This window comes from Trachurus trachurus (genome assembly GCF_905171665.1).
Source record: "Trachurus trachurus genome assembly, chromosome: 13".
NCBI lineage: Eukaryota > Metazoa > Chordata > Actinopteri > Carangiformes > Carangidae > Trachurus > Trachurus trachurus.
Genome location: NC_139892.1, coordinates 27,088,789 through 27,116,075, shown reverse-complemented (window position 1 = coordinate 27,116,075; position 27,287 = coordinate 27,088,789). Strand labels below are relative to the sequence as shown.

The window sequence follows — 27,287 nt, the reverse complement described above, 5'->3', positions numbered from 1 at the left end:
TTTCTGAGCTGCAAAACATAATGTGAATGGGATTCCCCCCTCTCCCCCCCTTTTTGGCAAAGTAGATGAATTGGCATCAGAACACAAAAGCAGAGTGGACAAGACTGGCTCCATGTTAATGTGGAGATAATTTAAGCAAACAAATATCATACAAATAGAATAAAACTGAACTGAGAATTCCATGTGAAGCAACCGGTGGTTTCTTGGTTTCCAGTGTCTTTCCAGTGCTTTGCCCTTAATCTGTGCTGGAGGAGGTTCAGCAAGAACCGGAGAAAAACAAACAGACTTTTTTTGTGGCTGCTTTCAATACAAATGAGGGCATCTGTAAAGTCATTAACTAAGGTACTGTAATGGTATTGTGACTGTGTTACATCACATGTACCTATCAAGATCTAAATAACACTTAATGGCTGTCATTAAATAAAATATTGTTCATTTAAGATATGTTTTCTTAAGATTGGGACAGTACTGGGAGTGAATTTTGTCCATGTAACCTGTGGTAGGGAATTTTCAGTTTCAGTGAAGGCATAAGGCTGGGGTTCCTTTGAGGAGTTGAGAGTGTAGCGGTTGATCCTTCTGACAGCATGCGTGTAGGTCACCAAAACATCAATGTTCAGACAAGCCAACTTTATATGCCCTAGAAAATTGGTCTTGTTTTATGCTGAGGCAAATTTCCTTTTATTTGGACTTTGGGATCTTTCACTCGTAGTCCAAAATCATACAGCCTTGACCCCATGCATTGATTAAATGTACATAATAACCGTTTATCATTGTCATTTCTTGCAATTATTGTGAGCTGAGAATGATGCAACATAGGCGACTGTGTGTGTTCACATAAGTACTTTAATCAGGCACTTTGCTCAAAACATTTCTCTGGACAAGTCTAGGATGATATGTGAGAACATTTGGAGGAACTTCTCTTCTTCATGGCACCATTATACAGACAGCTTGGACAAACATGAGATGTAAGGGGCAGGTAACACTGTTCAATACAAAACAACACAAGACAACAAGGTACCTTCACGTTATCAAATACAGTAGGTAGTGTTTATGTATATTTGGCCATGGTCAGAATAGCATCATTGTAAATAATTTACCAAATCTCTCAGCGATTGCGGTCTACCTATATAATAAATAGAAATACTGTAAAATGTTAGTTTTGCTTAATATATAATGTTAACAACAGTTTTAAAAAATAAAATAAAAAACTGGGGAAACAAAATAATTTTATAATCATTGGAGGGAAGGATGAATCTGCCTTTAGGCAGAGCTCTAGGTAGTTATTAATGCAAATTAACACATTATTTCAATTTGTAAAGGCTACCAACAACACAGTTATAATCATGAATATATTTATTAATGGCGTAGGCATCTGTGTAATTGTTAATGTGAATTATGGCTGAACATGTACATGACATGAATTTCTTCTCATTAACTAGGAAACATTCTCTGGTGGTGTTTGAACATTCATAAATATACAATTTTTCATACTTCATCATACTGTATGTAACATTTGTTAATCCATATAGTATTCTTTATAGTGCTATTGAAAAGAGGGAACAAATGCGGTCCAAAATAACATTCATTACAGTTTAGTAATAAATCTATACAACAAAACAGTTCTGGACAGCAATTTAAAAATCCTGCTGCCAACCTCGGTGTGCAGATAACACTGATAAAGAGCTTAAGTAATGTTTCTTTAATGTTTTACTGAAGAACACTGTATGAGTGGACAGATGACCAAGACCTGCTTACATTATCTGTAATGATTAGGCTGCTGATAGAGCACACGGTTTTACATACATAGCTGCTCAATGTTCTGCCTCACATGGATTATTTTCACAATGCAAAATGAAAAGCAGTAAGGCTTGTAGTGAGGAATTAAAGCCAGGGCACCTGAAGGACAGGATCATTTTGTGTCAAGTTTCATTATGCTTTGCAGAAAATGAAGGGACGTGTATTGAGGACTAATACAACTTTTCAACAATTCACATTCATGATTACCTTTTGATGTGAGTTCAAACACTGGATCCATAGAAAATCTGATCACACAATACACTATTCTGACTGATGTTTCATTTGTTCAAGCAAGGACGTCTCTTCTTCTATAAATATTTACAATAATCTGTTACAAAAAATTCCAATTCATAAAGCATTAATGAAGAGCTTCATTTAAAACCACAAGGTTAAGAATAACAAGCAATAAAACCAACGTACAGTACAAACAAGTATACAGTACAAGCTACAAATATAGAAATATATTCTGAGGTTTTAGCAACCTTTTTTGACACCTTAATTCCATTTGTTGTCAGAAACCACATATACGTATAAAAATATAGACAATGCTTTTGTACAAAATATTGACATCATGTATGAATCCCTATTCAAATGTGCAAAATAACAATGATCAACAGAAGAATAAGGAGTTTCTTTCACACATACACACACTCACAAAAAAAAAATGCATGGTCCATTTTGGCCTGTTAGTCATGTAGTTCAGTTTTTCCAGTAAGCACCACAACTTCAGCTATTTGGACTTCTTAGTGTAACCTTGTGTACTTGTTCTCTTAAAAAGGAGAACAGAAAAGAGACGAGCCATGACTCATTTCAGGTTGCAGCCCCTGTGGTCATACAGTAGAATAAGTCTGGGGCAGCAATGACTCAGTTTTAATCCACCTTCAAGATTTGTCTCAAGAATTTAAATCCTCAGCTCTGCCTCCTCGCTGTGTTCCAAATTGTGTTCAGTTGTGCTGATCATGGATGCAGAGGGGCCCTGTGAGACGTTGAACGGTGTAATTGCAGGGGAGCGTGCTGCCAGCGGGGAGAGAGAGGGGGAGAAACTTGGAGACATGGCAACTGAGGAGATGGATCCCTCGCCGCTGATTGGAGATCTTCGTAAAGAAGCCAAGTGGGGGAACGTCCTGCCTACAGCAGGCTTTGGAGGTACAGTTTTAGCCCCAGGGTGGGCCACAGAAGTTATGAGAGGCGGTGGGTCAATTCTTGACTCAGCCTTTGCTTTGTGATGAAATGACCTGCGTGGATTAGGAGGAGCTGTTTCATCTTTTAAACGTGCTATTTCAGTAAAAACATTGGCTAAGGGTTGGAACTGGGGGCACCAGTTTAGCAGGTAGTCCCAGTTATAGCTGCCCCTCAACTCCTCATCACTGGCCACGATGGCTGTCAGCGAGCCATCCACAGCAGGCTTTCCATCCTCTGGGAAAGTATAGTCTTTAGGGTGGGAGATGCTGAGTCCCCGTCCCACACCCACATACCCACCCCCCTCATCCCTGTAGACTGGCACCTGGCCAGCTAATAAAGTACTATTCAGACTACCCAGTTTCTTCCCTTTGAACCAGTCTATGGAAGGTTCACAGGACACATCTGACAGCTGATCTGCATCCTGTTGGATTCCAGAGTCTGGACCCCGGGCAGAGATGCGCTCCTGCATTGAAGAGGAGATGCTTGACACACGTGGGTATTCATTAATCATTCTGATCTCATCGTCCTCTGCTGCCTCTGCCTCTGCAGAGCCACGCCCACTGGAGTGGGATGGATCCAGAGATCCTCCACGAGTGTATGGACCCCCACCGCTGCCACTTTGACTGGTTGTGTATCCAGGTAGGGTCTGATGGTAAATCATTTCACTTGCTGATATTTTAGTTTCCTCAAGCTTATGCAGCATAGTGCCCGATGTCTGAGTTCGTCCGTGCGCTTTTTGCTCCTTCCTCTGACGTCTTAATTTAATGAAAAATAGTGCCACTGCAATTATTATCAATATGACTATTGTCCCAAGTGAAACTGCAATGACACTGACAAGCAGCATATTCATGTCTGTGGTGAGACCAAAAGAAGTGTGGGTCACATCTACGGTAACTTTAGCCACTGCTATGCGGGAGGTCTCCAGAGGGCTGTGAGCAGTCATGTCCAACGTCATGAGACGTAGCTCTCTTTTAGAGCGACCTACATGCCTGCTGTAACTGTCCATTTTTAAAGAAATAGCCCCTGTCGATTTATTGACCTCAAAATAAGGCGAACTGTCTGCTAGAGAGTACAGGACAATCCCATCCACACCTCCATCTTCATCTCTGGCTTGTACTTTGCCAATGACCTGACCTTTCTTAGCTCCCTCAGGCACTTCGAATGAGAACTCGGAGGATGTGAAAACAGGATCATATTCATCCTCCCCTGTAACATAAACCTCCACAGTTACAGTGGCAGAATAGTTACCAGTATCCATAGCAACAGCCACAAAATGGAAGGAGGCTACCTTCTCAAAGTCAAAGGTGGAGCGAGTCCGTATTTCACCTGATGTTTGGTTGATGAAGAACGCCTCTCTTCCCTCTTTAGAGTTGTCCAACATGTAGTACCTCAGCTGTCCAAAAACGCCCCTGTCATGGTCAATTGCATGTAGCATGGTGACTAAGGCATTCTGGGGTTGGTTTTCCCTGATGCTCGCAGTTACTGTATTGAGAGGAAAGAAGGGCCGGTTATCGTTGATGTCCTTCACCTCGATGCTGACTGGGGCCAAAGCATAGTGTCCTTGACCATCAGTAGCTTGAACAACAATTATATGGTGCGACTGTCTCTCACTGTCCAGAGGTCTCTGCAGCCTCAGGGCTCCGGTCCACTTGTCAACCTGGAAAAGGTTTGACTCGTCCCCTGAGCTTATAGAGTACTGGACCTCTCCGTTAGGAGCAGAGTCTGGATCTGTGGCAGATAGGTGCAAGATCTCAGTCCCTGCTGCTGCACTTTCACTCAGTACCACGCTGTACTCTGCCCGGCTGAAAGCTGGAGGGTTGTCATTGGCATCTGAAACACTGATAAGGATAGGCACGCTGGAGCTACGCTGAGGGATTCCACGATCTGATACCACGACAGTCAGGTTATAACTTGGAACTGCTTCAAAGTCCAGCTCCTCCACCAGGATCAGGCTGCCAACTGTCTGGAAGCCCTGCCCCTCCAAGAAACGCACGCTGCTCTCAATCTGGAAGGCATTACCTGAGTTGCCACTGGCAATGGCAAAATCAAATCCACAGTTGTCCCGAGACAGGTCTCCGTCTACGGCTTCTAGGATCAGAACAGTTGATCCAGGAAGCCCATCTTCAGACACAGTGGCTCTGTACTCTGACTGGTGGAAGATAGGGGCATTGTCGTTGACATCAGACACTTGCACTTGGACAGTGGCAATGGATGAAAGTGGTGGAGTACCCTGGTCCCGTGCCTCAATTACAACCAGGATGGAGGGATTCTCAAAATCAAACTCTGTTTTTTGTTTGATGAACAGAGTCCCTGTGAGGAAACAGAACATGGTCATTACAACAGCAACTTTGAATGATTTTGACCTTCTGTCTGGGGATCATCATATTCATCATCCAAATTGATCATTACACAGGGTGGTGATTGGATATCCATGGATGATTCAAATAAATGATCAAATTCCAGTTACTCTTCGTAAATGTTGCAGCAAGTTTGAGCATAGTATTTAAGGAAACGTTATTCAAAGCAAAGGAATTGCACTTGAGAACAGGAGACAGAATAGCCTGAGGGAAAAAGAGTCCTCTTTTATAACACACTTATTTTTAGATGCTATCTAAAGAAAAACATCTGAGGCAAATAACATTAAATCTGGCTTTCAATGACTTTTAATGAACAAAATGATTAAATATTTTTGCAATGCCTGTTGAAAATATGTCCAAACCTCAAATTTACATCCAAGTAGAGCCTTAGGGGATAACATTTTTTATGAAGGGTAATTAAAGGGAGCTTTGGTTAGAAAATGGTTATAAGCCACCATAAATATGCACACAGCAATCTTACCGTTGCCTGGGTCAATGTAGAAGATGCCCCGAGTTGATGACATCACTCTGTACATGATCCTCCCATTTTCCCCAGAGTCACGGTCTGTGGCTGTCACTGTGATTACCGCACTGCCTGCTGGGAGGTGCTCTGACACAGTCACCTAATGAGCACAACACAGTGTGAATACATCGGTATCCTTTACAGATACTACATCAATTTAACAAATATGACAGTGCCTAAAAATATGCATTATGCAGGCAAGTGACGGTAGCTGTACCTGATAGAAATCTTGAGTAAAGGTTGGGACATTATCGTTGACATCATCCACCAGCACAGTAAGGTTAGCCTCACTTTGATGTTTTGAGTCGGATGAGCGGACGGTCAATGTGTACCATGTCCTTTCCTCATAGTCCAAAGGGCCGGTCAGAGACACTCCTCCTCCGTAACAATGAATCCCAAACATTCCTTGGCTGCTTGGATCCAGGTGTAGTGTGTAGGACAGGGCTGGCCCCGAGTCCACATCGTTCCCTGTTACCTGCGTGATGACTGTGCCAATCAGAGTATCTGTATTTGGGAGGGTGGGAGGGAGGGCAGGAGAGGAAGAGCAAATATTTAGGTTGTAGCTGAAATGAAGCACAGTTTTTTTTCCTCTTTATTAAGAAATATCCTGTTCTGGAAAGCCTATATCTAATAGACAGGAAATGAACAGAGGAACTTGGCAATAGCTTGTTCATAATAGGGTCAGACTTTTCTCACTGATCCCTGCTGTGTGAGCTGCCAGGAAGGGTGATGTGAGGCTTTATGATAGGATCACTGGACTAAGTTCCCCTGTGAAGCGAACTTACCCTCAGGCACATGGATCTCCCGAGGCAAAGGAATCATGGGACTGTTGTCGTTGAGGTCGATGATGATCACAGTGAGGGTGGCAGAGCCAGCCAGCCGCGGGGTTCCTCGGTCTGTTGCCGTAACGACAAGCCTGGTGCCAGAAAATGAATGTCACTGTCTGAACTTTAATGAACAAGGTTGTGTAGTGTTTCACCCCCCACCTAAACCAGCCGCTTTTTGTTTCAGAGTGTGCAATACAAGACTGTTTTTGAAACAATGAATTAGGCTCACTGTTTCCATTTAACAATTATAAAAAAAGTGCAATCAAATCTTAGAAATCGATAAAACTAAATGTGTTTGAAATCTAATTTTAAAACAGAATCTTCAGTCCAAGCATGATTTGTCTCAACTTTAACTGGCTCTGAATATGATCATCATCTCATTAGTACTTCCTCCCAATTTTTTCTCTTCTCTCTCTGTAATTGAAACATTTTTCTGAGTAGTCCTTGTTAACAGCACTTCACTTACAGTAATACAGTAAAATGTCTTGCAGTAAAAAACATGAAACCATAGACTTTAAGTTAGTTTAAACTGATGCGGTGCTTTTCATGACTTACATTGAAAATATGCATAAACTAATAGCTGAAATAGGGTAAACAGTTTAAGTCAAATGTCATCACAATAAACATAAAATCGATCAATTTGCTGTGTGTGGCAAACATGCGAGTAATAGAACGCTTTGTTTGTCACAGAGTTTATTTTCTACAATAATCCAGAAATCAATGTTAAAATCCATGTGGCTTTTAATGGAAGGATTCAATTTAATGCGAACCTCTGTGTTGAACCTAAAAATCACTGCAACACTACACAGATCACAAGGTAAAAACATGGTTATGATCAACATGTCGATGGTCATTGTGTGATTTCGGGACAGGATGGCCTAAAGCTTTAGATAATGTCTTGGAGTGGACAATGAATGGCTGAAACTGGGATGAAGTGATCCATGGCTTAAAACAAAGGTGGACTGGGGTATAAAGTGAGGGGTAAATGGTCCATTCCCCACTTTCTACCGAACTACCTCAAATTTGCACCACACCGACCTTATTTTGAAGTTGGCCTTCACTTTTATCTCGACTACACACTGTGAAGTAGTTTCACTGCATTTTTTGTGATGGCGTCACGCTGAAAAAATCTGTTTACATATACGCAGACATATAAACACCTGCCAAAGTCCTCAAAACTACCTCTCTGAAACGTGGACCACATTCTGCCACGAGGACAAACACACACACAGGCAAGGGGAAAACAATACCAGCCGTGCAACCATGGCTGAAACATTTAAACATACATATGTCAAGGGCAGAGATAAGATGGGGGGGAACCACATACATGTAAATGGATGAGCAGATAAAGAGTAACAAGAGCAAAACTCACTTTGTTTGTGTCCAGATCTCTCTGTCCATTATGGCTGCGGTGGTGATGCTGCCAGTTAGTGGGTCTATCTTAAACAAGCCACTCAAGGATGATGACCTTATAGAGTAGGTCACCTGACCATTTTGACCCTGATCCAGGTCATCTGCCGCAACCTGTGGAAATGACCGACCCATTTTGGTGAGGAAGATATAGAAATATTTGCAACAGCTGTCATGGTGTAACATGAACTAGTGAGCAATATTGGACTTATAAGTCAAAAGTTCATAAAAATGGGCTATATGAAACTGGCAACATGACAAAAATGATTCTACATATTCAGCCGGGACACTAAGAACACAGGCAAATGAACAGTCATTTCTCTACAGTGCTGAAACTATCCAGATTTCTGAAGCTTGAGTGCTTTTCTATTCTACAACTTCACACTTAAACAACAGCCAACCATAATAAATATGTGGGGGACAGGCTACTGCACCTGGATAATGGGAAAATCATAGCCTTGTGCCTCTCTAATGTATGCTACATAGTTCTGGAGTTGGAAGCGTGGCAAGTTGTCATTGACGTCCTGCAGAATTAAGTTGACAGCCATGTAGGAGCTGGAGGATGCCGTCTCAGCTTTCACCACAAGGCGGAGTTTGGGGGTCTCCTCAAAGTCTAATCCTTCAGATTTCTGGACCCATATTTCGCCTAATTCACAAAAACAACAATGAGTCATTGGAGATTTGAAAAACATTGTTTCGTATTGTGTGCTGCTATCTGTGCACTCACCAGTGATGGTGTTAATTCCAAAAGACTGCATTCGGTTTCCACTGAAAATACTGTAGCTGATACCAGTTTGAGAGCCATCAGGGTACTGGGCCTGAGTCTGTGTCACTACTGTGCCTGGATTTGTAGAAAAGAGACTTGGTTGAAATGTTTTATTTTGACATTTTAGTATTACAGTGATTCTGAGGGAAATCTTACAACATACAAACCTTGTGCAGCATTTTCCTGCAGACTGACATCTCTGGCTGTGCGAGAGAAGCGAATGCCCCTGTAACTCTGTTCCCTAATATAAATGATGACCACCCCGAGAGAAGACTGAGCAGGGTTGCCTTGGTCCATGGCCTGAACTATTAAGGTCCGCTGGCTTTGGGTGAGAGTCTGCAGCTTCTCTGTGGCCTGGATGTCTCCTGTCAGCGAGTTAATGGTGAAGCCCCTCACAGGATTGGCAAAACGATAAAAAACAGAGCCATTAGCCCCAAAGTCCTTATCCTCTGCCCTCATAGTGGCCAGCACTCTACGGCTAGACACACTGCTGGCAGAGATGTTAACAATAAGTGGATCCAGAATGAAGAAGGGTGCATTGTCGTTCACATCCTGAATGTAGACGGTCACTTGAGCAGTGGAGTTACGCGGGTTTGCTGGGGAGGAGTCGGTGGCACACACCTCAAAGGTATAAGAGGCGGTTCTCTCTCTGTCTAGAGGAGCTGCTGTGATTATGCGGCCGGTGTTCTGATCTATGATGAACATGCTCTGGGAGCCGCGGCTCAGAAAGTACAGCACCTGACTGTTGGGGCCCTGGTCCAGATCAATAGCCTTCACCTCCAAAACCAGGGAGCCAATGGGAACATCTTCTGAGACATCTGCAGTGTAGCTGCTGCTCTGAAACTGGGGGCTGTGGTCATTGATGTCGAGAACAGTAACTTCCACAGTTGTGGTGCTGCTGAGGGGAGGATGGCCCTCATCCTTAACTGTGACTGTTAGTGTGTAACCAGCCCTCTTCTCCCTATCCAGAGGCCTTGAAGTGGACAGCACACCTGATCGTCTATCCAAGCGAAAGTCCCCCGATGGATCTCCAGCTGCATGCAAAGCAATATGTAAATGAGTTAGCAGTTTCAACACAATGAGCTACAGAAATGCAAACAGCAGTAGAGAATAGAGAGTTGAGCCGATTGTCTTGATACTGAATGGTACATCAAAACAAACTCTCACCTGTAATTCTGTAGTTCATTTCTCCACCGTCTCCTGTATCTGGGTCAGTGGCTCTGAGGGTGAACAGAGGCAGAGAATCTAGGTTCTCAGGCACTTCTATGCTATAGAAGAGACGTCCAAAGATAGGGACGTTGTCATTCTCATCAAGTACTTTGATCCTCACTGTTGCTTTGGCATAGTTGGGTAGAAGGCCACCGTCTTTTGCATAAACTGCCAAAACAGAAGAAAAAACACTTACCGTACAGTAGGAAGAATGATTTTGGATAATGAATGACATACAAGTAATCTGGATATTATAAAATAACCGTTCATACTGTAGTATGAATCTCGAGGAAAGTCAGGGGACAGTACCTGTCAAAGTGTAGTATTCCTCAAGCTCCCGGTCCAGGGTTTTAGTGGTTGTTATGACACCTGTCACTGGGTTAATGTGGAAACCCTTCTCTGAGATACCACCATACGTCACCTGCCCATTGGTTCCTGTAATGGTAAATGGTCTGTATTTATATAGCGCTTTTCCATCTGAACGATACCCAAAGCGCTTTACAGTACACATCACATTCACCCATTCACACACACATTCACACACTGTTGGCGGAAGCTGCCATGCAAGGCGCGAACCACAACCCATCAGAGGCAAGGTGGGTAAGGTGTCTTGCCCAAGGACACTACGGCAGCAACCGGGACTGTAGTGAAACACATGATGACAGTTTTAAAAAAAATGGTTGAAATCAAACCACTAGTCCATTCATATAACCTGCAAACACTTCACATCGATCAGCATGTTCAAGTATTTGGGCTTCTCCTGCTAATAGCTTGTATACTTATTTGTTTGCTTGTCATTAGTTTTGCTGTCTAAGCATTTGGCAGTGACAGCCCTCCCTCAGGTGTCTGGATGCCAGATTGCGTGCTAGCAGAGAGCAGTCTGGCAACCTCACCTGTTTACTTCACTAATTGCTTTTGGAGAGAAAGTTTATAATCCTTCTGTTTTATGTGCTTCTGACTAAGACCAGGGGAATGCATCCTTTCTGTACCCCCTCCCCCTTTCTCCTGTGTAGTCTTCAATTAAAAACAACTGTTAATGTCTGTAACTTGAACACATAGTCAGCACATGAAGCACAGGAATAATTACGAGAATTTTGAAGCAGCACAGTTTGATCTCAGTTAAGCCATAATCCTCACACGTGCATACAGCATGATTAAGGTAATTTTACAGCAGTGCGATCAAGTTTCTTTTTACATGTTTAAGTATGGTGTACGATCAGTATTTTTACTGTATTTTAACATGTAATTAGGACAACAAAACATCAAAAATGTTGTTGTTGAATAAACAATGGCAAAACACAAACTTTCCAATCAACTACTGCATTCCAACCTTACTTTGAAATGAAAACTGCTCACATCAGTGCTCACTAGGAGAGTGTTGTTGATTATGTGAGCCAAAGCTACGATGACTAAGTGAGTGCACAATGCATGCCTCACCTTGATCCAGATCAGAGGCGGACACTGTCAACACACTGGTTCCTGGAGGCTGGTTCTCTGAAATTTGGGCTTCGTACTGGCTCTCCTCAAACCAGGGCACCTCATCATTAACATCAATCACATGGACACACAGCAGCTGGCTGGACGAGTGCTGGGGTATCCCATGATCCTCAGCGATTATTGTGAGGTTAAAGATGTCCTGCTCCTCACGGTCCAGAGGTTTGAAAATAGACAGAGAGCCTGCAGAGAGATGAATCAGAGGGGAAATGTGAGGAGAGGTTTCCTGTATGTGTGTGCGTGTGAGTGAGTGTGTGTGTGTGTGTGTGTGTGTGTGTGTGTGTGTGTGTGTGTGTGTGTGTGTGTGTGTGTGTGTGTGTGTGTGTGTGTGTGTGTGTGTGTGTGTGTGTGTGTGTGTGCGTGTGCGTGTGTGTGTGTGTGTGTGTGTGTATGTGGGTGTGCCTTATTACTGCCTGTTTCCCAGAGGCAGTTACACACGACAACTACAGTATGAAAGCATGCTATCAAAGGCAATAAAACACGCCACTTTCCACGATTGTGTGTAGTCAAGTGATTTAAAACGCTGGTGTGAAAAGTTGCCGTGTGAGGGCCAAATCAGGGCTAATCTCCTCCACACACACAGCTTTGCCTACCTGAATGCTACCACCACCACTGCTGTAACAGCCCAATGGTCTGGCCACAGTTTACGAGATTTTCCATTGGAGAATGCCGCAGCCATCGAGAACGAAGCAGTAAACACACGCTCTAGACACGCAACAGCCAGGCCTGCCGTGCTCTGAAGAAATTAGGGGCACCCTTGCCTTTTCATTATCCTGCCCTAAGAGGGTAGAGCTTGCATTGATTCAATTTCAATTTCATGCTCTAAAATGAGCTGCAACTGTTAAAGAAAGAGGGGGCAGGGGCTGTTTTGGTTTTAACTTTCTTGTGTTTTTTTGCTTTGTATCTTGCTCGAACTGAGATAACTTGCCCCTGAGCTTTTAATCTGGTAGGAGTTAGAGGATGGAATATTTTCACCAAATTTGACTTCTCTGTGATCCTGTCATCTCCCTGGTCACCGATAACACATGGATAGAAAAAAGAAATAACAGTGGAAACAGAGCAAAGTTTTTATTTTGGATGTTTTCAATTCCAACATCTTAAGCCTATGCAGGGTTTGTGGCGCCAACATGTTGGACTGCAGTATAAAGGGTTAGCTGAGGTTGCTCAGACAACAAACACATCTCTTTTGTCTTGAATGCAAAGGCCATTTATCAAAATTTGATGTGTTAATCCTTGAATGGTGTTGTCTTTTTCAGAGAGGCATTTCACCATATTACCAGTTCCAAAAGTGAAATTAATGGCCTCGCTTCTGACAATGAGCGATGAGGATATGTCTCACTCTCTGACTTTATAGACCCCTAATAATAGACTGATAGTTCTCTCTATTGTGGTAACTGTAATGCCAAAGTAATGAAAACAGAGTGTGTAGAGATGGTCCCAGGTCTCGGTCACTGACCCCAAAACAGGAGCAAACCAGGTGTTCAGAAGATTAACTCTGTCATGATTTTAACAAATAACCAGTGTGCATGAAAACACTTCAAGATGAGAGCACATACTGGGCCGAAGCAGAAGTGACATGCATGACAGACTCTGAATGTTTCCATCCCCAAGCTGCTCCAGGGGGCATCCTGGTTGGCGACTTGAAGGGGAGGGCGGAGCCAACGTCGACACGTGTCTCAAACACCACAACAAAGCCCACAGGACCAAATAGCCCAAGGTCAGTGTTGACTAAGTGACAGAGTCTCATGCAAGCACACAGACACATATGTGCATGCCTACACACACAGACACACGTGCGTACACATAAACACGCGTAACTGATCCCTCCTCTAATGGTTCCCAGAAGCCCAAGCAGGAGGCTCTTTGGTCTTTCATGGGAATAGATCCACAATAACAGATGATGGGGTGTGCGTGTGTGCATGTGTGTGCTCATGCATGCGTGTGTGTGTGTCCGTGTGTGTTTAATATTTGGCAGACTGCCTCGTCTGTCTGCCCTCCAACTGAGAGAAATAAGTCATGAAAGGTGAAGCAAGAGTTGTGCTGAACTTAGAAGTAAGCAGAGTCTTATAAGACCTTGTGTGTGTTTATGGAGGAGAACTTTTGGCAATTGTGGTGTGGGGGTGGGGCTGCGTGGAAGCATGTGAACAGATGAAAACAAATGCAATGAAAAGCAAACTTTAGAGGTCCATGAAAAGACTGGACAGAGATAAACGGATATGTAGATTTGTTCAATTGAACTTAAAATATAACTAGAGTATGCGACACAGCACAGCAATGTTTAAACCGGTGAAAATGAAGAACATTTTAGTATCATTAAAGCAGAAGTAAGTGGTCCCGGTCGTTTTCGCTAATGCTGCGTTCCAGGCAGGCATTTGAAATCGTAAATTACAGCTTCAAGTCACAACTTACGACTTTGTAGCGTTTCAGGCAACCCACTCGTGTTTTTCCGACCTGTTTTACCGGTGAAAGTCACTATAACGGCCACTCGTAACTTCCGACCGGTGAACTCGTACCAGATCGAACTGGTACCACTTCACGGTCGGAAAAATACGAGTTTCCTTGAACGCACCATAACAGTCCTCGTCCCTACGTCGCCACATTCACGGCGTTCCTTGGCTGCACACACAGCCCTGCATGCCGTTCTCTCTCCTCATTGGATAAAAACTGTAGGATACGATAAATGTTTTCTCCTCGGCTCAGAGCAGAGCAGAAGGACTGAGAGACCCGTGTTTCGGTCCAAACACTCTATGTAAGTGATTGCTGTCGGAAGATATAATTATTTAAGACTTATATTAACCCAAATATATCACTTACTTCTGCTTTAATAAAGAAAAACCCTAAAGTATGCTCCATTTAATAATGTTTTACATGATCTATTCAAACAATATATGTGCAACTGAAATACTAGCATCACTGATATGCAGACTGGTCCACCTTACTCACCAGTGTTCGGGTTGAGGTTGAATGTTCCTCCAGTGTTGCCTGACTGGATGCTGTAGGTCACTCTTCCATTCTCCGCTTGGTCTGCGTCTCTGGCCATGACATACAACGCCACAAAGCCCACCGGCTGGTCTTCCATCACACTGACAGCTGTTGGCGAGCTGAACACTGGTGGATTGTCGTTCTCATCAGTTACATACACCCTCGCCGTGACGGACCCCCAGCGCCTCTGGCTGGCGTCGAGGGCAGAGTCTGTTGTCTTTACAACCAGGATCAGGTTGGAGGTGACCTCATGGTCGAGCTCCTGGGCCAGGGACAGAACCCCAGTGGAAGGGTCAAGGTTTAGTAGGCCGGGGGTGTTCGGCCATTGATGGAGAATTGAGTACCTCAGCTCACTGTTGGGCCCGCTGCCATCCTTATCAACGGCCTGGAAAGTATAGATAGACGAGCCGGTCTCCATGCTCTCTGAGATGACGATGGTGATGGGGTCTTCAGGGAACTGAGGGGCGTGGTCATTGCTGTCCTCCACATCAATTCCCAGGTGGACCAGGGTGCTGCTAGGAGGGGCCTGAGAGAAGTCATCCACCTCAATCTGCAGGGAGTAACGGGCGTTTCGTTCATAGTCAAGCGGGCGAGCCAAATACACATCTCCAGTCAGACGGTCCACAACAAAGGTTCCATCTTGGTCCGTACCCCCAACCACTGTGTAGGTCACCTCCCCTTCCTCTGGGCTTTCTCTGTCATGGAGGCGAACTGAGCCGACAACAGACCCGGGCTTAGCCTCCTCCACAGAGTTGAAAGATATGGAGAGTGAATTGGTTTTTGAAGTAGGTCTGTTAATGCTGAGAACCTGCAGGGAAGAAAAACACTCGGTAAGTATTTTGAGGACAAAGCAACATGACAGTGCATCTAATGCTTCATTTGCATGCCCAGTGGCGACTTAAGTTGACAACATTCAATACAAAGAATGAAAATATTTCATGGATTTGTAGGAAAGCAAAACCAGATTTTATCCACTCCACTTTCTTGTATCGTATGTGTTCACTGGGAATAAATGAAAGCAGTTACAAGAGGTTTTTATAGGCTTGAATAACATGACTGCTAACATTAATCACACTTAATCTGATACTTATGTCACTGCCAGGAAAAATAATAAATTATAAAAGTAACACAATCAGAGAGGGATATGATGAGGGGGGTTGCATTTAGCACTGGGACATATTCCTGCACTATGTATAGCTTTACACTTCTTTTGATGAGCAGTTCAAGTGTCTTCAAAAGACTACAACATTACAACTTCCCTTCCTTTGTATGAAAAGAGTCACACACTGTAAGTAACATGTGAGACGTTTTTTTTTTTTTTATATAAAAATGGATTGAGAAAATTTGAGTGGGGGAAGGGAGAAGAGGGAGATGAAGAGGATTTGCTGATCAAATTCTCAGCAGCATGTGTCTTGTAAGCTGAAGTGGTGATCTACTCTAGCATGGCATCCTACAGCACAGTTCCCACAATAAGTAGGAACTTCATAAATAAGCTGTGTTTGTTGTGAAATCTTATATGACACGCTATAAATTGGTTCCATATTAGATGGAAAACAAGTGTTCCAGAAATAAATTGCTATAGTCCCGTCCTATCATAGATGGATTTAGTAAATCAGTCTGAAAAGATGACTGAAGTAAATTACAGAAATGCGTCAGTGGGCAAGGAAAACACTTGCACTGTTTAATCTAATTAACTAATAATTATGACTGTCCTTTTTTTTTGGGGGAGAGGAGGAAAAGTGAACAGCCACTTACAAGAGCTGTTTATATGGTAACTCTATTTTCCTGGAGCCCATAAATCTACGTTCCTTCCAGGGTTCTTCCATTGTGTCCATTTTCTGTTCTATATTAAATATTAACTGAATTACCTTCAATGCTGTGTTTTACGTGAGTGCATAGCCCCGCCGCTCTATGCAAAAAAGGGCTACTGTATTAAAAAAGTGTTGAAGTCATTGAGAATGACCTTGATCAGAGCAGGCTACAGCTGGCCCTCATCACAAGCCAGCTGGGAGTATTTGATTCAGACCCACTTTTCCATTTCAGATAGAAATTTCCCTTTTGAAAATTCACAGGGGAAGAAAAGGGAGGGAATGGGAGGGAAGCTTGTCAGAAGTGAGGCTGATATGTCTGCAGCTAGTCTGAGGGGCCCAGAGACATGGATCCTCTCAACCCCGAGTCTACTCTTTGATATTAAATAGGTGAGTATTGAGGGTGTTTGTGCTGGCCGGGCTCCAGAGAAAGTCTGACCTGAATGGTGAGCGAGCAGGAGGTGCTCCGAGGGGGCAGTCCTCTGTCAGTGGCTGTCACCGTCAGAGTGTACTCGGCTCGTTCAGAGTGGCTGAGAGGAGACGATGATCGCAGCTCCCCGGTGTTTGGGTTTAAAGAGAAACGCTCAGCCCTGGGACCTGGGAGAGACATAGTGTCCAAACGTTCAGGGGAGATGATGTGTGTGGGAGGCCTGAATACACAAACTCGGCAAGTCAGTGGTAACATTTTTGTCAGCTTTAAATCAAAGCCATTTTTAGAACTCAGTTACTAATCAGTGCAGACTCATGATGTCAGATGTTTACAGTATTTGCACGCATGGACAGACCAGTAAACGATCTCTTTTATTTACCCACAGTGCTTTTCTAAACACAGTTAAAAAGCATTTAAAAACACACTAAAATAGCACGAGTACTAGACTGTGAAATAAACAAGAGGATCTAAAAATAAAATCACTTTAACAATAAACAGAAGACTTGTCTTTACTTCCTGCAGCTACTGTACCTGACAAAGAGTAGACCAAGGTGCCATTCTCCCCTTCATCAGGGTCTTTGGCCTGCAACGTGCCCAGTAAAACTCCAGAGGACTGACCTTCTGTCACCTGTGGATTTAAAAAACAAACACAACTGATAAAGACATGAAGGACTTTTCATCTCTTGCTGGTCCATTTGTTTTACTGCTGTTGTGACATCACCTGTATTATGAGGTTTTTGCCAGGCTGGCTGTGGATAAAAGTTGGGTCATTGTCGTTGTCATCCAGGACAGTGACGAAGGCCGTGCCTGTGGCGCTACGAGGAGGCGAACCTCCGTCCTGTACCACCACCACCACCTGGTAACTAGACTGCTGCTCCCTGTCCAGAGTGGTCCTCGTACTGATCTCACCTGGAGAGAGGAGGAGATGAGATGTTTTTATGCTGAGGGCGGCCATGTTTCCTGAGCACTGGAATAATGATGAGAGACTAAAGAACCAGCGGGCTTTGCTTTATGACACATAAGTAACCGACATTCATCTGTGTAGTCTGCAGATGTTCGTGTACATATACATACACACAAACAGAGGAATTCTGGATGGCTGGCAGACACTGCAGAGACTCACAACTCAGCCAGAAACCGATCACAAACCAGAGTCTGAGTCTCCACCCACAGACTAACAGGCTCAGCAGGCCAATTAGAGCCCAGCAAGATGCTTAGTGCTGCTGTCACCATCATCTGACTAATTTATGACAGTGGGGAAGAGGCAGCAGTACTTTAGCCTCTCATCTTTTTCAGATGACGCAGTGAGTTGACTAAACAATGATTTTTTTTCCCACATATAATTTCAATGTTGAATGGTACAGAATAAAAAATGTTTTGAACCAACTTCTGATAGCTTGTCTCTCGGATTGAAGAGGAATCTTCAAGCATACGTAAAAAGGAATAACATGCTCAGTTATTTCACTTTAGTTTTGGTTTGGTTTTTCGCTCAGTCTGCAGAAAAATGTAATGGATGTACTGCAACTGCTCATTTTGATTTTTTGGATCGGGCATGCTCTACTGTTTTTCGAAGGCAGATATTTCACATCATCTAGAAAATACCCACATTTCAACAAACGGTATTAGTTCTACTGCCTTTCAATTCTCGGGCAGGCTCCTCTGTCGACGGCAGCTTTATTGCAACGTGATATTACAGTCAGCAAAAATAGTTGCCTGTTTTCTTGTTAATCAAATATCTCTCTGTTCAGTATCTTTACATATGCAGCTTTTACACAACTTTTCTCCAAATGAAAGAAACTTAAGCAATCCACAATACACGTCAAACAAACCAGCTGTCACTGCACATGCATACACATTTTTAACTAACCTGTTTGGGAGTTTATCTGGAAGTGGCGGTCAGGGTGCAGGAATCGGTAGCTGAGGCGCCCGTTGGGGCCGCTGTCTCGGTCTGTGGCCGACACGTGACCAAAGCCCGTTCCTGCAGCCAGGTTTTCTCTCACAGCCATGAAGACCCTCTCCTGTGAGAGTCGAGGAGTGTTGTCATTCTCATCAGTCACCGATATCCGCACCGTGGCGCTGCCCGTCTTCTTTAACTGTCCATGACCCGCGCTGGCCAGCACTGTTAGAAGATACATGTCCTTAACTTCTCTGTCTAGAGCACTTTTCACAAACAGCCAGCCACTGTCTGAAGCAATGCCAAACCCTGCAGCATCTCCATCTGGACGCAGGTGATACGCCAAGGGGCTAAAGTGACCCGAGCCGGGGGTCTCCCTGCTCAGAGCTCTGACCTGCAGGAAGCGCGTGTTTATCGGTGTACCTTCCTTTAATTCCACACGATAGGTAAGTGTATCAAAAACAGGTCCCTGGTCATTCTCTGCCTGGACATGAACCACAAGCATGAAGGTGGCGCTAAGTTGTGGTACCCCACTGTCCTTGGCAACCACCTGGAGGTCATAACGGGGGCTGGTTTCATAATTGAGGCTTCCCACCAATCTGATCTCTCCACTGCTGCGCTCTATGCTGAAGCTCCTCTGGATTCCACTTGGAGCTAAAAGGTCAAAGCTCAGTTGTCCATTAGCTCCAGAGTCTCTGTCCTCAGCTTGGACCCGATACACTACTGTACCCATGTCTGTATGCTCCGGCAGCAACAGGGACTCTGAAGACGAGGGCAGAAAAACAGGCGGGTTATCGTTGATGTCTGTGATGGTGATATGGACACGGGTCTGACCGAAGGCTGGAGGGTTGCCACTGCGGGCCTGCACTTCCAAATCAAGAGATGTCAGGGCTTCGTGATCCAGGGGTAGACTGGTCCTTAGGGCTCCAGTTTCAGGATCGACTGTAAAGTAGCCTGCAGGGTCTCCAGAGCTGATGGTATAGGAGATCTCTTTAGAAGTGCCTGAAACACAACAAAGACATGTCACAACAGCCCAGGATGGTGCACTAGAACCACTGAAGTACACACTCCAACTATGTCATTTTTTCAATTTTCACGACTGTAATAGCTCTGAAAATTCAGAGAGTTACAATATCAACAAAGGTCTGACATGGAATTCTTGACTGATGTTATTTCAGAGTTATATGTGTATAGTGGCTCAACACCTATTTGTACAAGTGGTGCAGGGAGCAGGGAAGAAACTCTTTTCAGCACGATCCAGTGTGACTGATAAATGTATATTGAGCTGTTCAGCATGGGCAGTGAGTGAGTGAGTGAGTGAGTGAGTGAGTGAGTGAGTGAGTGAGTGAGTGAGTGAGTGAGTGAGTGAGTGAGTGTATGTATGTGTGTGTGTGTGTGTGTGTGTGTGTGTGTGTGTGTGTGTGTGTGTGTGTGTGTGTGTGTGTGTGTGTGTGTGTGTGTGTGTGTGTGTGTGTGTGTGTGTGTCTGAGCGTGTTCGTATGTGTGTGTGTGTGCCCCCACCTGTCTTGGTGCTGGCCTGGACAATGCCTACAACTGTTCCCCGCAGCGCGTCCTCTGCTACAGTGAAGTAGTACTGAGTCTGTTCAAACACAGGTGGAGCCACCAGCCCCGCCACCACGCTGATGTTGACTCTGGCATTGACGAGGGCAACCAGCCCACCACCATCCTGAGCAGAGATTACCATGGGAATGACGGAGTTGGCCTTTCCATAGACGGACCGAGACAGGGAGATCACACCTACAAAAACATCCCGACAGGCTCTTTTTAGAATTGTGGACTAAATCAATAATTTAAATTTGAAATCTTGTGTATGCAGGAACTGGAAAAGTGCTTGTGCCAACCTGTGTCTTTGTTGAGTGTAAAGAACGGCGAGGCTCCTCCAGGAACTGTTTTGTATGTGATCCTGCCATTCTCGCCTGAGTCTGGGTCATAGGCCATCACTCTGACAACTGATGTCCCAGGGGCGCTCTGCGTGCTCAAACTAACAGCATAGCTGACTGGGTAGAACGCAGGTCTGTTATCATTAATGTCAACCAGATCTACCTTCACATAGGCTACTGAGCTCAGTCCGCCCTGCAGAGGAAACAAAAAGCTCTTTTGTTATACCTTCACATACACTAAATCAGAAACAGAAAAAACACACACCTAAAAGCAGGATTTAGGCCACATTAACGGTGCTAGTAAAAACCAGCAGTAAACCCTGTTAAAATTTCGATGTATAGCATAGCTTCTAAAATATATACTCCCAGCAGGTTCGTGCGGGGATACAGATTGATAGTTTCCCTCGGGAAAGAGCAATATGTCATGACCCGTAGAGGGCGAGAGGCCTGGCCTCAACCAAACAATCTGTTTCATAGGCTTTTCATTTGCAGAAAATACAGTGCAGGCTTTTCATTTGGACCAGGTGGCAAAAACCAGAGGCGGCAGTCCAACTTGTTAAAATATTACTGCCTGACAGTTGAGGCATTTCTCCATCTGATGGCTTTAACATGACCACAGTAATTTTGTTTCATTTTTAACCTTTTATTTTCGAAGTATTATCTGGCATGAAGTCAACATGATGCTATACTAACTTTGGAGTAAGCCCACCATGGAGAGCCATTCAAGCTTCTCTTTTCTTTTCTTTTTTTTTACTTGGCTGTTCGAATCAAAGTTTTTCTGCACAGTTGGCCATATCTTTGCTCTCCTGTCAGTATGAAAAGTAGGGCTGCTGTGTTTATAGGATTACTCTGTGGCTCAATAGATTCATATTAAGCATGATTTCAAAATGTGGTGGCTCACCCCATCCACTGCAGTAACAGTAAAGTCGAAGCTGGCTGGCCCTTGATCTCTGTCTAGTAAAGCACTAGTGCAGATCTGGCCGGTCTCCTTGCCAATGGTGAACTGAGAAGGAACAGCGCTGTTAATGCCAGAGCCAAGGGAGTAGGTAATGGAGCCAAAGGAGCCGCTGTCTGCATCCGACGCAGTTACCTAGAGAGAAGAAAACATGCTATTGGTCAAACATTCCAACATTGTGCACTAAAATTAAAATCTATCAAGTTGGAAGAGAAATATCTTACTGGAGAAACTCAGCAGTTTCCACAGTCATTAATATCACTCTTAAAGCCACAGCAGATCAAATCAAAATTCTGTTAGAAGGATGTAAGACTAAAGGCAACACACAAACTGAAACAAGAGCACAGTACCAGGTGCCTTGTGAAGGCATCTTTGGACCTATTCTTTGTTGTTTATCTGAGGCAGAGCATGAGCCAAACAGGCCCTTTGGCAGCGAGGGGCTCTGAGGGAATGAAAGGGGTTGGCGGGAAGGAGGATGACTTCTACAGGCTACTGGGAGGGCTGCCAGCAGGGAAAACTGCCTGCTTCAGGAGTGGCGTCTGTCTGCAAAGGACAGTGACAGGGACAGCTAGGGAACAGTGGGATACCACACAGTATGCTTCAGTGCAACACATTATACCCTAATGTCATGTCCCGCTTGTGGTCTGGTTTTAATAACACCACACATCTACAGAGGGCTGGAAATGCTGGAGCTATAAAAGCAGCTCACAAGCCATCAGCCAGGGAGCTGACTCAATTACTACAGGATCTCCCAAGACAGCGCAAGGCAAACAGACCAATCAGATTGGGCCCCTAGGTACCAGCAGCATAATTGTTTGCAAGTGTTGGCTCGGGATTGCAGTTTGCAAGAGATTACAGTAGGATTAAACCTCACAAGTTGATTAGAATGCTCCTTCCTCCCATCTCTTATAAATGGATCTTTTTAGGAAAACGCTAATTGGAAGAAAATAGAGGCTCGCATCATGCTCTGGTGCTCCAGCACTCGGCGGCAGGGAGCCTCCTCGGTGTAAAATGGACTAGTCATCAGGAACATTGCCAAGAAAAATAAGGCAAGCCATGCTTATCATCTAAAAGCCGACTTTTTGAAGGCATTGCTGTGAGTGTGAGAATATGGAAATCATTCATTCAAGGTGCTGAAGGTTTGGCTGCGGCAACTCAGGCTCCAACTCCTTCCTGAGCAGATGGCAGACAAGGACTCTGTAGAGAGCATGCCCCACACTGGACTGTAACTCCTAACAGAGAGTGAGTGGTGTGTGGGAGTGAGGGAGTTGTAAAGCTGGCAGAGATGCAAGCCATAGAGAAGAATAATAAACCACATGAGGAAAGGGGAAACCAAGAGCAATACAAGAAAGCTACTCCATCTTTTAATACCAGGGGGGTGAATGGGGTAGTTTACTGTAATATTTTATCATTTTACAGGGGGACAAGTTATTTATAACAAGCCTGCTGCTTTATGTGCTTGTTTTCTTCACAGTTGTCAGCTGGCGGTACAGCTGAAGGTGCATTTAAGCATGAGTACCTCGGTTTGTAAAAAACAAAAAGCAGATATGCTACAACAATATCTGTATGGAAATATTTCCTCTTTGTGACTGACCCAATGGGGTTAGGGTAAGGCACTGAATGCAGAGGCTATTTGAGGAGACTCCTTGTTGTTTTCCATTATAGCCACAACCATCCATAAAAACGTTTTTTCACAAAGTAAAACCACACACAGAACATTTTTAAAAAATTGCATGTATAAAGCCAGCCATTTATATTTATGGTATGAAAACTTGGGGGAAAAAATGGAAGAAAAAAAATGTATATGAAAGTCACTCTTTGCTTTTGGTGTGTGTGTGGGGGGGTATGTCACGGTTGGGGGAAAACCCAGGAGTACAGTAACTGGAACCAATAGCAGACACCATACACTGGGTAACAAAAGGTAATTAAATAGAAAAGGTAAAACACAAGGGCAAGAGGGCAAAGGATGAACACAAAGGACACCAAGTCAGTGAAGAACAGAAACAGCAGCAAGACAACTGAAACAAAACAGCTGGGAGACCACAAAACAGAAGGTTAAAAAGTTCAAAGACCGAGGGGCAAAAAATGCTTGGAGACCAGGCATGGAGACTTTGCAGGCTGGCCAGGCAGAGGGGGACAATGATTCTGGAGGCCGGCTTGGCAAATGGGAATGGAGGCTCTGGAGGGTGGCCGGGCAGACTGGCACAGAGGCGATGGACACGGAAGCTGCAGCCCACCTGGAGAGGGACATGGAGGCTGGGACCCAGCCGGAGAGGATCGAGGCTGCAGCCCAGCTGGAGAAAGATGTGGAGGCTGCAGCCCAGTCAGAGATGGCCCTGAAGATGGCAGTGGGTTTGCCTGCTGAGTTTCGCCTGACTGAATCCTGGCAAGCTGGGAACGTACAGTACTGTACATTTCGGACCAAGTCCTTATACTCAGCAGGCAAGGTGCCTCCATAATCCCAGCATACGCTAGGCAGCAGGCTGCTTCCCTGTGGTCCCAGTCATACTCCTCCTGACACTATGTCACCAGGCACTTCATAGGAGAGCTCATACAATCTTGCCCAAAAAGTAGGTCTGCTGGGTCCATTTTCTGCCACATTTGGGGGAAAACACAGGAGGACCTGGGTCCAATTGCTGACACCAATGACCGGGAAAGGGTAACAAAAATAGAAAAAGTAAAAAAAAAAAAACACAAGGGGTCCTAGCAGTCCAACAAAAAAACAAAAACAAAGTATCAACAAAAATGTCAATGGGCCAAAGTCCCAGACAAACACCACAATGGAACACAATGGCTTTAACACAAAGTACAACCAAAAATCTGAACAAAGCAGACACCACGGGGAAATCACAAGGATGCAGGAAGCGGGGGAGAACCACACAGGACAGAAGACAAGGAAGACAAGATGAACTGGTAACAGAAGAGTAAAACATGGGAGTACAAATACACAGACAACTGAAGACAACTGGAGTCTAACCCATTTTCATCTGAATCCATAATGATACACAGTAAAAGTTATTATTGTGTTCATTACAACCAATCCATTTACATTGCATGGAGGGTTCCTTTTTAGTTAACAAAAGTTTCAACTTGAGCAAAGTGGAGCAGTACAGAACTACTGCTGCCAAGATACTGAGATTTTCTGTGAAGAACAAGTTCAGCAGAGACAGGAGACTGGAGTGATGTGTGCGAAATTAATTTACATAAGGAGGATCCACTTCTTTAATAATTACACTTCTCCCTGTGCTCCAAGTACTGTGTTAAGTAGTGGGAATATTTGCAGGAATATGTGGTTTAAAAAATCTGAGAACAATATGTTCCATGAGTTAAGTGTATGATTTTTGTGAAGGGAATAAACTGTAAGATAATAAACCACACAATCACATTTGCATAAATCCTGACCACTGTAAGTAGGTTGCCTGAAGCAATCAGTCTACTTTGGAATCTGCAGAGACTGCGATTCCACTTGCACTCTCATTTGTAGGTTAATAGCAGCATATCAGTGTCATCTTGTTGGAACAGAGAGGCTTGCCTGTCCAGGAGATTATAATGTGCCAGCCTCCCATATGAAATGACACACGAGCGGGACAATTAGCCAGACCACAAACCATGAACCCTGAGAGATGAGAATAACCTAACAAATTGTGGCCTCTGGCATCAACATTTCTGCCATAAATGTCTGATAGAAAAAGATTTGAATAAATCAATAACACAGCAAGGGTAAAGCTTAACAGATGAAACAAGATTCTCACAAAGTCTTGAATAAAGATTGAAGTCTGCTTGGGCTGTTGCGTAATGCAGTTCAGCCACAATGTCACAGCAAGGAGTCATCCATCTTTCATCCTGGTATTTTCACTACTTATACACTTCTTTATTTCCCTTTCAAATGTTCTCTGGAAAATCCTTAGTGTAGATAAATGTTACAACATTCTCTACATCAGCATAAATTGAATGAAAAAGGGAAGTATTTGTAACTAGAAAAGTAATGTAAGATGTGCCAGTCATAAGTAGTAATTCTCCACCCTGCAGGAGGGAGAACACGACACTTCACCACTTTGTTGTAGTCATCTAGACATGGATACGAGGGGCCTCTCTTCCCACTGACGTTTTACTTTTTCCACAGCTACGTATAGGTATTACGCAAGATGATTTTTTTTTTATTGGATTAAAAGTTCAAAAGCAGGAGTAATCTTAGATCATCAGCAGCAGCCAGCAGTATTCTCCCTACACTCCGTGTTTTGAGTGAGGCATGATGGGAGCTGTCTTATCAGCGGGGGAAAGGCAACGTTTGGCCGAGCCCTTAGTAAAACAAGCTGGGGGAATCCAAAGATAACTCGGGCACTTTGTGGTTCTCCCATCAGATTCCAGGAGCCTTCCAGAGGAGACTTTCTGACTGACTGACTGTCCAATCAAGAGCACAGGATTCACAGCAGAGAACATGCCTTTGTATGTTTATGTATAATATGTTCAAATGGAATAATGATCCTGAGGCTTTTGGATGCTCCAGACTGTTCTGGGCCATCTAATGTCCTCACTGTGGTCTGAGCGAGAAAGCCAGGCCTGGAAAAGAACAAGCCCAAGATTTGGGTGGTTTCTATTTTTAGAGCTGAATTTTACAATCACAGTTCTTGGATGTGACTTACCACTGTAGCTTTCCACTTCTTGTTCTTAAGATTTTGTGGATAAGACACACACATGTGGACATGTCATGTATGTCAGCATGACCTTATTTGCCAAAGCTACTGCTCCTCTCTCCGTCTTTTGCAGCCATGCAAAAAACAACTCCACCATGGAAAGAACTAGTTCAAAAAGCACAGAGTAAATGAATGATGTAGAGCCGAAACCATTGAGGCCAACAAGGGGTGAAATGAAGGCGATGTAGTTTTTAATCACGCTCCCCGTATTTTAGAGTGCCCAGTCAAACAAATCTGTCTCACGTAGTCCTCGGTGAAACCAGCCAATCAGGACTGCACCTCTGCCAATCTAAATAGGCCACAAATGACGGAGTGCGCATGTAAATGTTTGCCAACAGGGAAATTATCACACACATCAATCAGACTCTGCGTGCACTCATCCTTCGAGTTGCGTAGATGCGTAAGCAAAGACACAAATGTACAAACACTGGGGAAAAGGCATTGCTCATCACGGCCTCAGGACGCCTGAAGAGCAAAAGAGCGAGACCAAGTTAATTCTGCACTCCCTACAATTGAACCAAAATCTTCACCGGGAACTCCTTTCAAACAAACCAAGCACAGATGGCTATGGCAGCAGCGGCTACTGTGACTCTGGCCCAGATTTAACTTTGTGACATGAAGAAATGAAATGAATGAAAAAAATAGCGGATGACATTTCTAAATCTTAAGCGCATATTTATGACTGAGCCTGCTTTTATCTCACTTGGAGAGTATTCGAACTTAAAGCACCATATGTGACACACTGGCCAGTTGGCTTGGCAGCTGAAATGGGTTTAGAGAAGTACTTGAGTTACAGAGATCAGTGCAGATGTTGAATGGGAACACGTTTCCATCCCTTGGGATCTGAATAAAGAGAACCTTGTTTATTAAATTGTGAAGACTTATTAAAGGTGAGAGGGCAGAGTACTCCACCTACAAGAGATATGAGCTGCCATATTTATGATGAGTAGCTTAAACTGCAGTAATGATGTAGTTCATGTAAATTGGTTTATTTACAGACATATCAAGCCTCAGTCATGAGATGTTTTTTGGCAAAAATGTAAAGTTTATAGATATTT

The 27,287-nt window shown here is 43.9% G+C and overlaps 1 protein-coding gene across 1 annotated transcript in view; it reads right to left on the bottom strand.

Annotated features, from left to right (window-relative positions):
• Nucleotides 1-2,698: 2,698 nt before the first annotated feature.
• LOC310995775 (protocadherin-16-like) overlaps nt 2,699-27,287 on the bottom strand; it is a gene marked incomplete at both ends in the record, with an annotated part of 74,557 nt that continues 49,968 nt past the window's right edge. The window contains 19 exons of the mRNA XM_083984898.1: nt 2,699-5,289; nt 5,818-5,959; nt 6,077-6,363; nt 6,645-6,775; nt 8,059-8,210; nt 8,531-8,742; nt 8,824-8,937; nt 9,030-9,896; nt 10,030-10,239; nt 10,381-10,506; nt 11,509-11,748; nt 14,509-15,355; nt 16,795-16,952; nt 17,317-17,413; nt 17,507-17,694; nt 18,653-19,681; nt 20,201-20,437; nt 20,542-20,773; nt 21,482-21,670. Of these exons, the coding sequence (XP_083841024.1) occupies nt 2,699-5,289; nt 5,818-5,959; nt 6,077-6,363; nt 6,645-6,775; nt 8,059-8,210; nt 8,531-8,742; nt 8,824-8,937; nt 9,030-9,896; nt 10,030-10,239; nt 10,381-10,506; nt 11,509-11,748; nt 14,509-15,355; nt 16,795-16,952; nt 17,317-17,413; nt 17,507-17,694; nt 18,653-19,681; nt 20,201-20,437; nt 20,542-20,773; nt 21,482-21,670 (8,049 nt within the window). The remainder of the gene's footprint in view (nt 5,290-5,817; nt 5,960-6,076; nt 6,364-6,644; nt 6,776-8,058; nt 8,211-8,530; nt 8,743-8,823; nt 8,938-9,029; nt 9,897-10,029; nt 10,240-10,380; nt 10,507-11,508; nt 11,749-14,508; nt 15,356-16,794; nt 16,953-17,316; nt 17,414-17,506; nt 17,695-18,652; nt 19,682-20,200; nt 20,438-20,541; nt 20,774-21,481; nt 21,671-27,287) is intronic.